This window comes from Crocuta crocuta, unplaced genomic scaffold (genome assembly GCF_008692635.1).
Source record: "Crocuta crocuta isolate KB4526 unplaced genomic scaffold, BGI_CrCroc_1.0 scaffold755, whole genome shotgun sequence".
In the NCBI taxonomy this organism is placed as follows: Eukaryota; Metazoa; Chordata; class Mammalia; order Carnivora; family Hyaenidae; genus Crocuta; species Crocuta crocuta.
In genome coordinates, this window is record NW_027531305.1 from 907179 (window position 1) to 923207 (window position 16029).

At 44.8% G+C, this 16029-nt stretch overlaps 2 protein-coding genes across 2 annotated transcripts; one reads left to right on the forward strand and one right to left on the reverse strand.

The window, feature by feature from the left end:
• LOC144237895 (olfactory receptor 10H1) lies at positions 1-948 on the forward strand. The gene has a single exon (XM_077771615.1). It carries the CDS (start codon positions 1-3, stop codon positions 946-948), a length of 948 nt encoding a protein of 315 aa, XP_077627741.1.
• Positions 949-11813: 10865 nt separating this feature from the next.
• On the reverse strand, positions 11814-12773 carry LOC144237892 (olfactory receptor 10H1-like). The gene has a single exon (XM_077771613.1). It carries the CDS (start codon positions 12771-12773, stop codon positions 11814-11816), a length of 960 nt encoding a protein of 319 aa, XP_077627739.1.
• Positions 12774-16029: the final 3256 nt, after the last annotated feature.

Sequence of the window (16029 nt, forward strand, 5' to 3'; positions counted from 1 at the left end):
ATGCAGAGAGGCAATTTCTCAGCAGTGACTGAATTCATCCTTGTGGGCTTCTCCACCTTCCCCCACTTTCAGCTGCTGTTCTTCCTACTGTTCTTGCTCATGTACCTGTTCACGCTGCTGGGCAACCTGCTCATCATGGCCACCGTGTGGAGTGAGCGCAGTCTGCACACGCCCATGTACCTCTTCCTGTGTGCCCTGTCCACCTCCGAGATCCTCTACACCTTGGCCATCACCCCGCGTCTGCTGGTCGACCTGCTCTCCACCCACCACGCCATCACCTGGGCGGCCTGTGCCAGCCAGATGTTCTTCTCCTTCATGTTCGGCTTCACCCACTCCTTCCTGCTCACCGTCATGGGCTACGACCGCTACGTGACCATCTGCCACCCCCTGCGCTACAATGTGTTCATGAGTCCCCGTGGCTGCGCTTGCCTGGTGGCCTGGTCCTGGGTAGGTGGCTCGGTCATGGGGCTAGTTGTGACTACAGCTGTTTTCCACCTCACCTTCTGTGGACCCAATGAGATTCACCATTTTGCTTGCCATGTGCCACCACTGTTGAAGCTGGCCTGTGGAACTGATGTACCAGTAGTGGCCAAAGGCGTGGGACTGGTGTGCATCATGGCTCTCCTGGGCTGCTGTCTCCTCATCCTCCTGTCCTATGCCTTCATCGTGGCTGCCATCTTGAGGATCCCCTCAGCTGAGGGCCGGCACAAGGCCTTCTCCACCTGTGCGTCCCACCTCACTGTGGTCATTGTGCACTATGGCTTTGCCTCTGTCATCTATCTCAAGCCCAAGGGTCCCCAGTCTCTGGAAGGAGACACCTTGATGGGCATCACCTACACAATCCTCACGCCCTTCCTCAGCCCCATCATCTTCAGTCTCAGGAACAAGGAGCTGAAGACCGCCATGACGAAGACCTTCCTCAGCAAACTCTACCCAGAAAAAATATGATGATCAGGGAGGAATTACTTGGAAACAGCTAAATTGGGTTACCATATCCTATCATTAGAAATTGCACCCTTGAGGGGCACCTGGATGGCTCAGTTGCTTGACCATCTGGCTCATGATCTCAGCTCAGGTCTTGATCTCAGGGCCGTGAGTTCAAGCACTACATGGGCTCCATGCTGGGCATGGAGCCTACATTAAAAAAAAAAAAAAGGAAAAATAAATGGCGCCTTGAAAACATGTGATAACCTATACTTATCTGATGCTTTAAGGTTTACAAGAACTCTTGAAGGCAACATCCAAATGCACACACCATGGTTAATCAGCATCAAGAGTATATTCAGAGTGGAAAGATGTATAAGACAATGACACAGAGAAAATCTGATTTCGTGTTTCTTACCTGCTGCAGGACATTTTATCAGGCAGCATCAAACCTGGGATCTATTCTTCTAAAAGAAGCCAGAGTGGTCTAATTAGTGCTACTCCCATTAATCCACATTGCTAAGAGAAATGGAAGATGTCAGGCCCCACCTTCTAATAGACAGCAATGGATACCTACAAAATGGATTTTGTAAGGCTACAAAGAGTAATAGAGCAGACTCCCAGGAAAAAGTCGAGGAAACCTCTGCATTTCAAATGTGAGTCTTGAGCAGCTGCAGAGGCACAGAGAAGTTTCTATAATCAGTCCCACTGTGGGAAATTGCCTGCTGTGTTAGAGAGTAATGTGGTACACGGGCCAATGGGGAACTCTGTTGAGCCACATTGAGTGCAGAGTCCAGGATAAAGGTGTATCTCATGATCAGACCAGCTTAATGTTTCCTTATGGGCATGAGGGTGATTTAAGCTTGATCATACTACATAGTATTTATACTTTGCTGAAAATATGTGTATTCAAGAGAATAACAAATACTGTACAATATCATTTATATGCAAAGCCTAAAAAGGCTGAACTTGTGAAAACAGAGAGTAGCATTGTTGGTTACCAGGAACTGGCGGGTGAGAGAACTGGGGAGATGTTTAAGGGTATAAATTTGCAGCCAGTAGATATATAAGTCCTGGAGGTCTCATGCACAGCATGATTATAGATGACAATATTGTATCAGTAACTTCAAAGTTCCGAAGAGACTAGATCTTAATTGTTCCCATCACAAAAATGAAATGATAATTATGTGACATGATAGAGGTGCTAGCTAACGCTATGGTGCAAGCATATTGCAATATATAAATGCATCAAATCAATGCACTGTACACCTTAAACTTACACAATATTATGTATCAATTATATCTCGTTAAAAAAGGGAAAGTTTTCCTTGAGGCTCCTGGCTGGTTCAGCCAGTAAAATATGAGACTTTTGATCTTGGGATTGTGAGTTCAAACCCAAGGTGTAGAGATTACCTAAAAATATAATTTAAAAAAAAGTTTCTTTGTCAAATTTAGATTGTTTATGAATATGGATTCATTCATTTAAAAATAGTAATTTATAGTAATACTTAATGGACACTGGTTTATAGTGATAGTGTTGTGCACAACAACAAATGTAATTAAAATGTACAACCAATGGGGTGCCTGGATGGCTCTGTCAGGTAAGCATCCGACTTTTGATTTCAGCTCAGGTCATGATCTCACAGTTTGTGGGATTGAGACCTGCTTTAGGCTTTATGCGGACAGCATGGAGCCTGCTTGGGATTCTCTCTCTCTCTCCGCCCCTTCCCAGCTCCCGTTCTCTTCTCTTTCTCTCTCTCAAAATAAATACATAAACTTTAAAAAATATTTAAAATGCACAAGCGCTAAGTTAGTTAAATTACCCAAGGCTAAAATAAAGAAAATATGTTTATTCGTGTTTACATTGAATAATAAACTATTCATCATTTGTCCTAAAGTTAGATTCAGTCTTTCTCTATAACTTGAGTGGTAAAAATATCTCATGTTATCATGAAGTGGGAGGATGTAGGAAACAATTTCAGTCAAACATGGGAAATATAGACCATCTTCCTCCTTTGCAGAATATATGCTGCACTACATATTTCCTATTACCCCTTACACATATTATCTCATCATAGCCATGCAAGGGGGATCAGGGCAGATAAACTCACATCCACTCCCTTTGACAGAGGGGAAACTGAGGGTCAAAACGGTTGCATGACTCATCCAAGATCAGACAACTTAGTAGGGCCAAGCTTCTGATGTAGGTCTTCTGTGAATCCCAGTCTTGGCCACCCAGTGCTTCACACACCATCTTCCTATGGTGGATTTTGTGGGTTGCCTGTCGATAGAGGACTAGTCCATCCTCAAACCGAACCAAACAGTCCACAATCCTAAGAGACTTTTAAACCACAAGCAGGTAATCGCAAGCTGCCAGGCATGAGCTTGGGGACATTGATGGACTATTTCTATAGATTCAAGTCTACTCTATGATTTTAAAATAAGTTTGATCTTGCAGTGAATTCTTTTCACACTGAGCCAAGATGCTCCCCTTCCACAGCAGCAAAGCCAATCTGGACTAGGATACCAGCTAGCCTCTTTCATTTTCTTCACTAAAGGCCAAGTTGGCTTCTGATGCTACTGGTGTCTAAATGGAAAGAGAAGCTGGAAGCTGGTTGGGTAACTACAGTGAGTCAGGCCCCCAGTGTCTTATGTTAACTTATTTTGATCCTTTAGGCTATCAGCTTCCTGAGGTCAAGAAGTCGGTCCATCTTGCTCACTGTCACACAGCATCAACATGAGACTTGGAAGATATAAATTGATTAATAAATATTTCTTGGGTACATCAATGTATTCCCTACAATACCGAACAAACCAGATATTTGGCTTATAATATTTACTGTGAGAAGACTCATTGGCCTCCAAAGCAGTGGGAGACAGTGTAGGGGGAAGCTGTGTTTGAGGTCAGACTGACCTGGGTTCGAACTTGCTTCCCATTTTTCCACTGAGTTCAATCAACCTCTTACAGATATATTCCATATCTGTATAAATAAAAGTATATTCAGAGAAGTGACATTTATGATTGGAAAGCATTAGATACATCCACTAGTGAAGGATTGTTAAACAAACATTGTTTCATTCATACTTGGAACACAAAGTAGCTACTGCCAACTTGACAATAAATTATGGTAAAAAAATAAAATAAATGACAAAAGATTAAAAATCTTGATCCTTGGACTTCACCAGTGTCCTTTCTGACTGGGGATCCTATCTCGTATCAGTGCCTTATGTACACTCTGCACACAGGTGACTCCCAAATTCTTATCTTTATCCCTATCCAATTGCCTACTCAGATATCTCTACATGGATATCTCTTAGATGTTTCCATTGCCATTATCATTTTCTCTGTCTCTCCTTGCCCACCACCCCTTTCTTACACACACACACACGTGTGTGTGCGTGCGCGTGTGTGCACACACATGCACACACACACACACACTTCTTCCACAGTCTTTCTTATCTCAGAACACAGCAACACGATCTCAATTCCTTGAAGACATTTCTGCTCAAAAGTCATAGAGCCCTTCTGTAACCACAGTGCACAAAATAGATACACCCCTGGCCATGTCCTATGTCTCTTGATCTTCTTTCCTGGTCTGACATGTGTTTATTACTGCTTGGCACATATCTGCTTATTAGATATTGTCTGCCTCTGTCCACTAGAATGTTGTTTGAGGTCATCAGGGACTCTTGGTCCATTTTGCAAACTGCTATATTCCTGTACAGCATATGTAAGTTCTCAAATATTTGTTGAATAAGTTAATGCAAAATAATGATGGCAAATGAACATATAACTGTGAGGTACAGTTTTTGTCTGTCCAATAAGATAGACAAAAAAATTTTCAAGTTTATTAACGCTGTTGGAGTGGGTGTGGAGAAATTGGCTGTCATATATTGTTGTTTGAGCTTAGGCTGGTCACTTCCCCTCTCTGAGCCTGCACTGAAGGAATGTAACAGCACCTACCTTCTAAGACAGATGTAAGATTGAATAAGGCAATGCTTATAAAGGGTTTAGCATAGTGCCTGGCACATGGATATCCACAGGAGTTAGGATGACATTATAATTCCAAGTTTTGCTTGATAAACTTGATATCAAAGGGAGAGGTGTGAGTTGAACCAATGACCAACTGGAGCCATCTAATCTGATGTGTCCATTTTGGTTATCAGTGCTGCAGAAGGAGTAGGACCTCAGTGGAGAGGATTGGGGTCACCAGCAGAGGGCACCATTGGGAGAAATGTGCTCCAGCTAAGCTTCCTGACCTAGCCCTTTTCTCCCAGAATCCTCTTCTCCTCCTCTCTGTGGCCCCTAGCCTTCATGAATGGTCTCCATGACTTATCACCATGGCAACAGCTAATGGGACTGGAGATGGGTGACACCTGGCTCTCTCAAGAGATCTCTCAACAGATGCTCTGAATTGCAGACAGGGCTGTGCAGTGGTGGGGTGATGAAGCAAAGGGGTGTGGGCTGAATTACATCCTATTTCTTGGCCTCAGTTTCCCACCATTAAAATGGGTTTATTAATAATGTAGTCACTTGTTAGGATTGTTCTGAGAAGTAAATAACATCATGTATGTAGGGTGACTGACGGTGTCTGGCATGAGATTGCACTTAATATTAGCTTTTTAAGATTTTCAGCTTTCAAATGTGTCTCAAATCCTAGTTTTGGGAGCACAGAGATGGGTCCATTGCTATTTCCTGTCTTTGATATTTCCTGTTTCTACATGCTTGGTGGAACAACACAGAAATATCAGGGATCTCACCAAGACACAGACCTAAGGCTAAGGGCCACCAAAGGGGCATGACTCTCATCAGTGCCCGCCAGAGGATGCTTGGAAGTTTCTGGAGAATTTTTTGGTTGTTACAGCTGAAGGAGGGAGACATGTGTTGCAATATCTAGTGAGGGAAGGCCAGGGATGCTGTTCAACACCTCACAATGCATAGAACAGATCCTATCACAACGAATGAGCCATCCCCAAATGTCAGTAGTGCCAAGGATGACAAATCCTATTGTGTTTATTCAACAAACATTTATTGAGCACCTACTGTTTGACAGGCAATTTTTAGATGCCGCTAGGGATACAATGTTAAACTCATTAGACATGACCCCTGATTTCACTGCTTGTACTTCAGAGAGAAGATGTGGATATTAAACAAATAATCAGGCTAATGAACACATATGATAAACTTGATAAATGCTATGAGTTGCTATGATAGGAGTTGCTCAAAATAGGGGTGGTAATTCAGGATGGCGAAGTCAGAAAATGCTTCCCTGAGGAGGTGGCATTTAAAGCCAGACCTATAGATGTGTAGGACTAGGGAAAGGGTGTTTCAGGTAGAAGCAGCAGTCTGTGCAAACTTCCTGAGGTCTGAGCATGCTTGGTTTATTACAGAACAGGTGGGGAGCTCGTGGGGCAGGAAAGCTGGGGAGGGAGGGCCGGGGGATAAAGCTGGAGATGGAGCAGTGACCCAACCACACTACTTTGTAATGTATCTCAAGAGTATATAAACAGACTGGTGATTTTTCAGGTTTTCCCTTTAGAAAGATCCCTACGGCCTCTGGACAGAGATAGTCTGGGAGGTTGGGGGTAGGGGAGGAGGTAAAACATCCCTGAGGAGGGAACTGGCAAGGGCAAGGGGGTCAAGGTCAACATTGGGGAAAAACAGAACAAGAGAAGTTAAGGCAGCAAATTGCATCTCTCAAGCTGGCCTTGTTCTCCAGAAATTAGCATTGGAACACTTGGTGGCTCTAATTAGTGCAGGGAGAGGGGTCCCTTAAAGTCTGGAGATCTCACTATCAACAGCCCTTCTCAGTGCTCCTGGCCTTTTAATCACCTCTCTGGGCTCTGTCTATGCCTTAGGGATACCAAAGAATGTGACACAAAGGGGACCATTAGCAAGGAAAGGCAAGCAGCTAGGAATGAAGGGGTGGGGGAACTTCAGAAAGGGGAAGCTGAATAATGGCGGGGATATAGGACACTTCCCCTGGGTGTGGGGGTGGGGTCCTGGCCAACACTAATGAGCTGGGGGCCCGGCTCTCTCCCCTGATGTGAAGAGTCTTAACCAAGACCCTGTTGTGTTTACACTGACTTTTTGGCACATATTCGTATCTCTATTTTTATTATCAGATAAGTTAATTATGACTTCTATTTTTTGTTCTTTTTCAGGGAAAACAAATGCAAGGTTATTTGGGGGGGCAAGGAAGGGGAGTCTAGCAAGGCAGGAACTAAGGTCAAGCAAGTGAGGCATTCGCCTTGACCACCAAATTTAAGGGGACACCAAAGAATTCAGTACTCAAGATAAATCATATTTTGGGGCTCAGTCAGCTGAGTGTCTGACTCTTGATTTCCGCTCAGGTCATGATCTAGCCCCACATTAGGCTCTGTGCTGATAGTGTGGAGCCTGTTTAGGATTCTCTCTCTCTCTCTTTCTCTCTCCCTCTCTCTCTGCCCCTCCCCTACTTGTGCTCACTCTCTCAAAATAAACTTAAAAAAGATAAATCCTATTTAATGCAATATTTTTAAAACCAAAATTAATGCACAAAATGTATGATGAACAGCACATCAACATTTAAAATAAAGATGGGTTGCAACACTGAGCTTTCATAGCCCTGCCTCACATATCTTGTCCTGGCCCAGCCCTTGGGGTCTAGAATATATCACTTACAGAAATAACATACATTCACTAAGTTCAATTTCCTTGGTTGTTTTAAATTTTCGAAACAACTAATACTAAATCTAAGGAATTAAAAGCATGGTTTATTTACATTTCAGAGCCACTGACATTCGTCAGTCCAACTAGAGCAAGTTGGTTTTTTTCCTCTGATGACCACAGGGAACCACACTGATAGTTCCTGGATATAATCCAGAAGCCATGTTTGCCATCAATTTTTTCTTTCTTCTTCTTCTTCTTCTTCTTCTNGACTTATTTCGCTCAGCATAACACCCCCAGCTCTTTCAAATTCACAGTCTCTTACCCGTTTCCCAGGTCAACCTGTATATTCCAAGATGTCTCTGGATCTGTAACCAGCTAAGGAGCAGTGGCTACACCCCAAGACTTATGCTGACCACTTAAACATACCTCTTCAAGGGCAACTCTAGGAAGTTGTGGGTCTTACCATCTGGACTCTTTCTCATTTTGTAAGGGAGGCAAAGGATGTCACCAAATATTGCTAATTAACTGTCTTGACTCTTCTCAATATAACCCAGGAATCTGGCTTCAAAAGGGGTCAGCGTTTTTTTAGAGCAAACGATTTCGTNTCTTTCAAATTCACAGTCTCTTACCTGTTTCCCAGGTCAACCTGTATATTCCAAGATGTCTCTGGATCTGTAACCAGCTAAGGAGCAGTGGCTACACCCCAAGACTTATGCTGACCACTTAAACATACCTCTTCAAGGGCAACTCTAGGAAGTTGTGGGTCTTACCATCTGGACTCTTTCTCATTTTGTAAGGGAGGCAAAGGATGTCACCAAATATTGCTAATTAACTGTCTTGACTCTTCTCAATATAACCCAGGAATCTGGCTTCAAAAGGGGTCAGCGTTTTTTTAGAGCAAACGATTTCGTGTTTGAACATAACAGTATTTTGCATATTAATACATCTACTAATGAAAACATAGAAATGCTACAGCCAGTTTTGTCCAGCTTACGATATGTCTCTCTGATCCTCTCATGGTGGGTGTTTCTTCCTAATCCCTGAGAAGCAGTGTATCTTCAGTTCTGGCTCATTGCACCAGTGCTTGCTACAGTTGGTCCCTTCTTTCCAATCCACAATTTCATTTCTTCTTGGAACACACTGGCTTCCTCTTCTTGCAATTGCTGAGAAATGTATGCTTCTGATCCCAAGTTCCAACATAAAGAGTTCTAGTTTTTCCACTTCAAGGGCAAGACCTTTAACTAACAGATTTAATCTCTTTATAGCTCTGTTTCCTCATCTTCAAAATGGAGCTAATAATATTATCTTCTTTGTGAAGTAAAAGAACCCATGTGTGTTAAATCATTTAAGAGTATACCTATCACCGGGGTGCTTGGGTGGCTCAGTTGGTTGAGCATCTGACTCTCGATTTCAGGTCAGGTCATGATTCCACAGTCAACGGATTGAGCCCCGCATCAGGCTCTGAACTGAGTATGGAGGCTGCTTAAGATTCTTTCTCTCTTTCCCTCTGCCTCTCTCTCTCTTTTTCTCAAATAAATAAAATTAAAATTTAAAAAAAAGACTATACTTATCAGGGAAATACTAGAATGACTATGATCAAAAAGTTAGATACGTTAGTGTTGGTGAGCACGTGGAAAAACGAGCCTTCATAGACTGCTGGTGGGGATGTAAAATGGAGCAGCCACTCTGGAAAGCAGTCTAGCAATTCTCCAAATGATTAAACATAGAGTTACCATATAACCCCTCAATTCCACTCCTAGGTATATACCTCCCAAATGAAAATGTATGTCCACATAAAAACTTGCACATGAATGTTTACAGCAGCATTACTCATCATAGCCAGAAGTTAGAAGCAACTCAAATATCTATCAACAGATGAATGGATAAAGTGTGGTCTACTGAAACAATAGATTATTATTCAGTCATAAAAAAGAATGAGATACCGATACATGCTACCATGTGGGTAAACCTTGAAAACATTATGCCGAGTAAAGACAAACACAAGAGGATAAATATTGTATGACTTATATATATGATTTATATAAAATGTTTAGAACAGGCAAATCAATAAAGACAGTGGATTAGGGCTGCTTAGGGCTGGAGGGAAGAGAGGAAAGAGATGACAGTTAAATGCTCTAAGGTTTTATTTGGAGGTGATGAAAATGTTCTAAATTGACTGGTTTGGATTATACATATCTTTAAATGGGTGAATTATATGGTCTTGAATCATATCTCAATAGAACTGTTTTGTTAAAACCTTACCTAGCTAATGATAAATGCTCTCCCCCACCCCCACCAAAATGGGGGAAAATGGAAGCTGTTATCAGTATAACTATTAACAAGGAAAGAAGAAAGAAAGCAAGGAAGGGGGAAAGAAAGAGAAAGAAAGGAAGGAAAGAAGGAAGGAAGGAAGGAAGGAAGGAAGGAAGAAAAAGGCAGGAAGGAAGGGAGAGAGGAAGGAAGGAAGGAGGAAAGAAGCAAGGAAGGAAAGAAAAAAGAGGGAGGGAGAGAGGGAAGGAGAGAGAGAGAAGAGAGAGAGAAAGAAAGAAAGGAAGGAAGGAAGGAAGGAAGGAAGCAAGGAAGGAAACAAGGAAAGGGGAAAGAAAGAAAGAAAGAAAGAAAGAAAGAAAGAAAGAAAGAAAGAAAGAAAGAAAGAAAGAAAGAAAGGAAGGAAGGAAGAGAGGACAGAAGGAAGGAGGAAAGAAGAAAGGAAGGAAAGAAAGAAAAAAGAGGGAGGGAGAAAGGGAAGGAGAGAGAGAGAGAGAGAGAGAGAGNTCCACTTTGTAGCCCCACCGCCACAGAGGACTGACTGGGCTGACGGCATACTGCATCCCCGCACCTCTCCGGTTTCATGAACCTGGCAAGTGGGAGCTTCACTGTGCCCATTTCCTCATTTAAANTTATTTTCCCCCTAACTCACATATCTGGTTTTATCTCTGAGCTAAAGATTCTGTAGAGCAGTCATTCCCAAAGTGTCATCCTCAGACCCACAGCCCCAGCACCTGAGAGCTTGTTAGATATACAAATTCTAGAGTCCTACCCTGACCTGTTGAATCAGAGAGTGGGCCCTGTGACCTAACCAGCCCTCCAGCTGACTGTGATGTGCCCCACTTTGTAGCCCCACCGCCACAGAGGACTGACTGGGCTGACAGCATACCGCATCCCCGCACCTCTCCGGTTTCATGAACCTGGCAAGTGGGAGCTTCACTGTGCCCATTTCCTCATTTAAAAAAGAAGTGCAGCTTAAAAGTGCTGCGTGACTCTGCCTGAGCGTCTCCCTTGAAGCAAGACCCAGCCTGTGGATGCTTTCCCCAATATATCTGCGTACACAACATGTCAAAGAGAAATGGATTCTTATTAGTATTTCAAGGGAGTCACGGAAGGGGGAGCTGTATCAACACTTTATGAGAACCTCACAAACCTTGTAAAATGCCCACTTACATGCCTGTTCTTTCCTCAAACGTTTTCACCAGTCACTGAGCCCATCACCTCCCTTATGTCCTGGTCAACGGCCAGCAACTGCTTCTTCTCCCTGTCCTGACCCTTTCCCACAGCCCAGCCCCCACTTCCTTACCCTCTCCCAAGCTTCCCCCCATCCGTCCACACATCGTTTTTCTCCCAGGGAGAAATTCAGATCCCTCCTCTTTCTCTCTCCTCAGCCAGTCATTCAGCTCAGCCAATGAAGGCAAATGATAAGAGGAGACACTTTTCCTCCAAAACAAAATGTGAATAATTAAAAGGAACAATCATTTTATTTATCAAAAATGCTTTCTTTTCTTCAACATGGTATTCAGAATGACAGCAATGATGTGTCTGAGGCAGAGAACACAATGTTCGGTATACAGCAGGTGCCCAATCACAGTTTACACATTTTGGGCAGAGCAAGCATCTTTCATCCACACATTCATGATAAACCGTGTTCACAGGCTCCCTAACACAGCAATGTGGGCACCCCCTCCTCCATGCCACTACCAGGCACAGACACCTGGAGGAAGGTGACATATAAGGTCAATATTGGGGAGGTCGAGACCTCAGTGAATCCAGGAGGAAAAAGGTCAACCAGACTGAGGGAAAGGAGAGAACACACACATCTAGAATTCAGAGTACTTGCAAAGTGGGGAGGTGGGGGAATTCCCACACAAGAATCATCACCAATGAAGTATAATCACTCCTGTTTTACAGATGGAAGCCTGAAGATGTCTCTACCTGACACATCATTGTCACAAAAGGAGCCACTTCAGGAGCTCTGAGGATAGAGTTTGCTGAGGAAGGTCTTCGTCATGGCGGTCTTCAGCTCCTTGTTCCTGAGGCTGAAGATGATGGGGCTGAGGAAGGGCGTGAGGACCGTGTAGGTGATGCCCATCAGGGTGTCTCCTTCCAGAGACTGGGGACCCTTGAGCTTGAGGTAGACGACAGAGGCAAAGCCGTAGTGCACAATGACCACAGTGAGGTGGGACGCACAGGTGGAGAAGGCCTTGTGCCGGCCCTCAGCTGAGGGGATCCTCAAGATGGCAGCCACGATGAAGATGTAGGAGAGGAGGATGAGGAGACAGCAGCCCAGCAGGGCGGTGATGCACACCAGCCCCACGCCCAGGGCCACGGTGGGCACATCGGTTCCACAGGCCAGCTTCAAGACAGGGGGCACATGACATAAAAAATGGTGGATCTCATTGGGTCCACAGAAGGTGAGGTGGAAAACGGCCGTGGTCACCACCAGCCCCGTGACTGAGCCACCTGCCCAGGACCAGGCCACCAGGCAGGTGCAGCCACGGGGGCTCATGAGCACATGGTAATGCAGGGGGTGGCAGATGGCCACGTAGCGGTCATACCCCATGACGGTGAGCAGGCAGGAGTGGGTGAAGCCAAATGTGAAGGAGAAGAACATCTGGCTGGCACAGGCTGCCCAGGTGATGGCGTGGTGGGCGGAGAGCAGGTCGACCAGCAGACGCGGGGTGATGGCCAAGGTGTAGAGGATCTCGGAGGTGGACAGGGCGCACAGGAAGAGGTACATGGGCGTGTGCAGGCCGCGCTCGCTCCACACGGTGGCCGTGATGAGCAGGTTGCCCAGGAGGGTGAACAGGTACATGAGCAGGAAGAGCAGGAAGAATGCGGGCAGGAGATGCCGCGGGAAGGTGGAGAAGCCCACGAGGATGAATTCGGACACGAAGCTGTGGTTTTGGCCCAGCGTGGCGGCCATGCCTGGATGGGGAGAGAGCGAGGGCGGCCGGGTGGGCGGGAGCCCTGGGTGTGCACGAGCTCTGGGTGTGTGCTGAGCCTGGCCTGGGAGAACTTCCCGGAGGAGGCGCCCCCCAACCCCGCAGGCTATGGCTGGTCCCTCGGCCACACGCTGCTCATGAGGACAATCAGCGTCCCTCGGAGCTTCCCGGGGTCACGGGAAGATCATGTGCCTCAAGTGCTTTGCGCAGGCCCTGGTGCATGGTAAGAACCCAGTACACCATGATAATAATAATACTGTTAATAATAACGACGTCTAGTGTTTTTAAATCCCAGTGATAGGAGCCCTGGGCTCACACCGGGATTGAGTCCCCACTAGCTTGTCAGTGTCTCCAGCCATTTTGCTGATAGAGAATGGAAAAATAAAGAAAAACACAACACAGCAGGCTTCTTTTTTTAAAACAGCGATCATGCTGGGGTCTCCCATAAAACGTTCTGAATCAGAACAGCCTGCGGCTGGTTGGCGGTCCACATTTGAAAGGACAGCGCAAACCTCGCCATCACCACATCCTGCAGGCTGCACCTCCTCAAACTTGAACTTGTCTGCAAGGCTTGGTTAGTATTACAGGGTGCTTTTCTCTCTTTTTAGACAAAATTCTACCATGGTATCTGCCTAAGTTAAATAAAGTGGAGAAGTTTCTTTCAAACAGTCTGCCAACACCAACCACAACATTGGGTTGGTTCCTTAATCTTTTGGAGCCTCAGTTTCCTCCTCCCTAAAAGGAAGTTGATCTGGGGCGCCTGGGTGGCTTAGTCGGTTAAGCGTCCGACTTTCGCTTGGGTCATGATCTCTCGGTTCGTGGGTTTGAGCCCCGCGTCGGGCTCTGTGCTGGCTGCCAGCTCAGAGCCTGGAGCCTGTTTCAGTCTGTGACTCCCTCTCTCTCTGACCCTCCCTTGCTCACGCTGTCTCTCTCTCTCTCTCCTAGAAATTAAAAAAAAAAAAATTAAAAAAAAAAAAAGGAAGTTGATCATAATAATGTCTGGCTGACAATGTTGTAATAAGAGGTAAGATTATATGCTTCATGTACTTATCGTGGGGCATGAAATGGAGTAAACAGGAGAGAAGCTGAGAATGAGGACAGGCATGAATGACCAGAATCAGATTCCCTTAAAATGTAGAAATTTATGGTTCTCTCTCTCTCTCTCTCTCTCTCTCTCTCTCTCAGAGAAAAGCAGGTGCATTCCATTCCCAAGTATCAATACGTGAAGACCCAGATATCTGACCATTTTGCAATATAACTGTAAATTAATAAGAAGAGGACCCCTCAACGTTCCCATATATTTATTTATTTATTTTATTATTTTTTTTTTAAATTTTTTTATGTTTTATTTATTTCTAGGAGAGAGAGAGAGAGACAGCGTGAGCAGGGGAGAGTCAGAGAGAGAGGGAGTCACAGACTGAAACAGGCTCCAGGCTCTGAGCTGGCAGTCAGCCCAGAGCCCGACTCCGGGCTCGAACCCACGAACCGCGAGATCATGACCTAAGTGAAAGTCGGACGCTTAACCGACTAAGCCACCCAGGCGCCCCTGTTCCCATATATTTAGAATGTAAATGTTGGGTTGAACCATTCGACAATGCCACAGTAACATATGAGTCATTAATCATCAGGCTAAAAGGAAAATTAAGAAATACTAAGAAGTGGATGATAATGAAAACTTGAAATAACAACTGAATGAAATGGATTGTATCCCGGAATAGACAAAGGATATTAGTGGAGAGCCGAACTGTTGTTTGCTATATAGGGTTATATACTAACGTTTATGACCTGGGTCTGATCATTGTCCTGCCTTCTAAAAGATCCTGGCATTCCAAGGGGTTGGTGGGGGGAGGATGGGAATTTTCTGTATTATTTTTGCAACTTTTTCATCAGTTTACAATTGGTTAATAATAAAACATTACAAACTAAGGTATCGTTCAAAGTTGCACAAAACCTGACAGCAATCACCAGGAACACACAGGAACCTGGTAGAGAACAATGAAACCTCTAGCAGACAGGAAAACGTGACTGGTCATGTATGTAAATGGCTGAAAGGAAAAGACAATTATCAGACAGATGTTCATCCTCCCCCATTTTAATCTATATATTCTATGTAATCTTCTCAAAAATATCCAGTTGGATTCTTGAGAAAGAAGACAAATGTATTCCAAAATGTTTATGAAAAATAAAGACCCCTGATAACTGCGTCCGTCTGGACATGAAGACTGACAGGAGGCGGGGGGAGATTGCCGTCTGAGATAAAGAGACATGCTACGGAATCTTGGAAACAAAGCAGTGTAGGGTTAGTGTCCCTTTCTTGGTTTCAGCTCAGGTCATGATCTCATGGTTCATGAGTCTGAGCCCTGCATTGGGCTCTGTGCTGATGGTGTGGAGACTGTTTGGGGTTCTCTGGCCCTCCCTCGCTCATTCTTTCTCTCTCAAAATAAATAAACATTGAAAAAATAACAAAACAGCAACAATCTGTGAACACAGTGAGTACAGGCATCCCTGTCCACTTTTAAAGCGGTAAGACTTAGAAATCTGGATCTGCCCTGTGCTGGCCCAGGTGTGAGATCAGTGGACTATAGGCATTCTCACGGGTACCTGGTGGTTCATGGCCACATTAAGGGGACACTTACCCAAAGTCCCACAAACACTTCTCCCAGGTCTCCATCTGAAACTCTCACACAGTTCAGTGAGGGGATGTGGTCAAGCCATTCATGGCAGCATTGTCCGTGATGGCAGAAATTGGGGGCAGTCTGAGGCCCCCCCCCCCAATCTGAGGGCTTGGACAAGTAACATGTGGTGAACTACGAGCTCTAAACAACATGTGGGAAAAAGCAAACCTGACAGCCACAGAGCAACATGGATGGCTCTGTAACCATAGCTCTGGTTAAATATAGAAAAAGATACATATGTATTCATATTCATATCTGTATCGCTGATCCATATGTATCTCAATGATACATACTTATATACCCATGATACATAATGTGTCATTTACATCTATCACTTACATTTGATGACAAGGCTTCAAATACCTACCCTGGGGCAGGGCTCACCCCCGAACACAGCACTACTTCCACCTCCCTCACCCCACCCCCACAAGATTGTCACCAAATGTCATCTAAGACCCACATCAGCCAATGCTTCCAGGACCCAGGACCCCACCTGGAAAACGGACGATAGGGCTGAGTGTCAGGATGGGGTCTCTCATACAGCAAAGAAGCACTGGGGGGC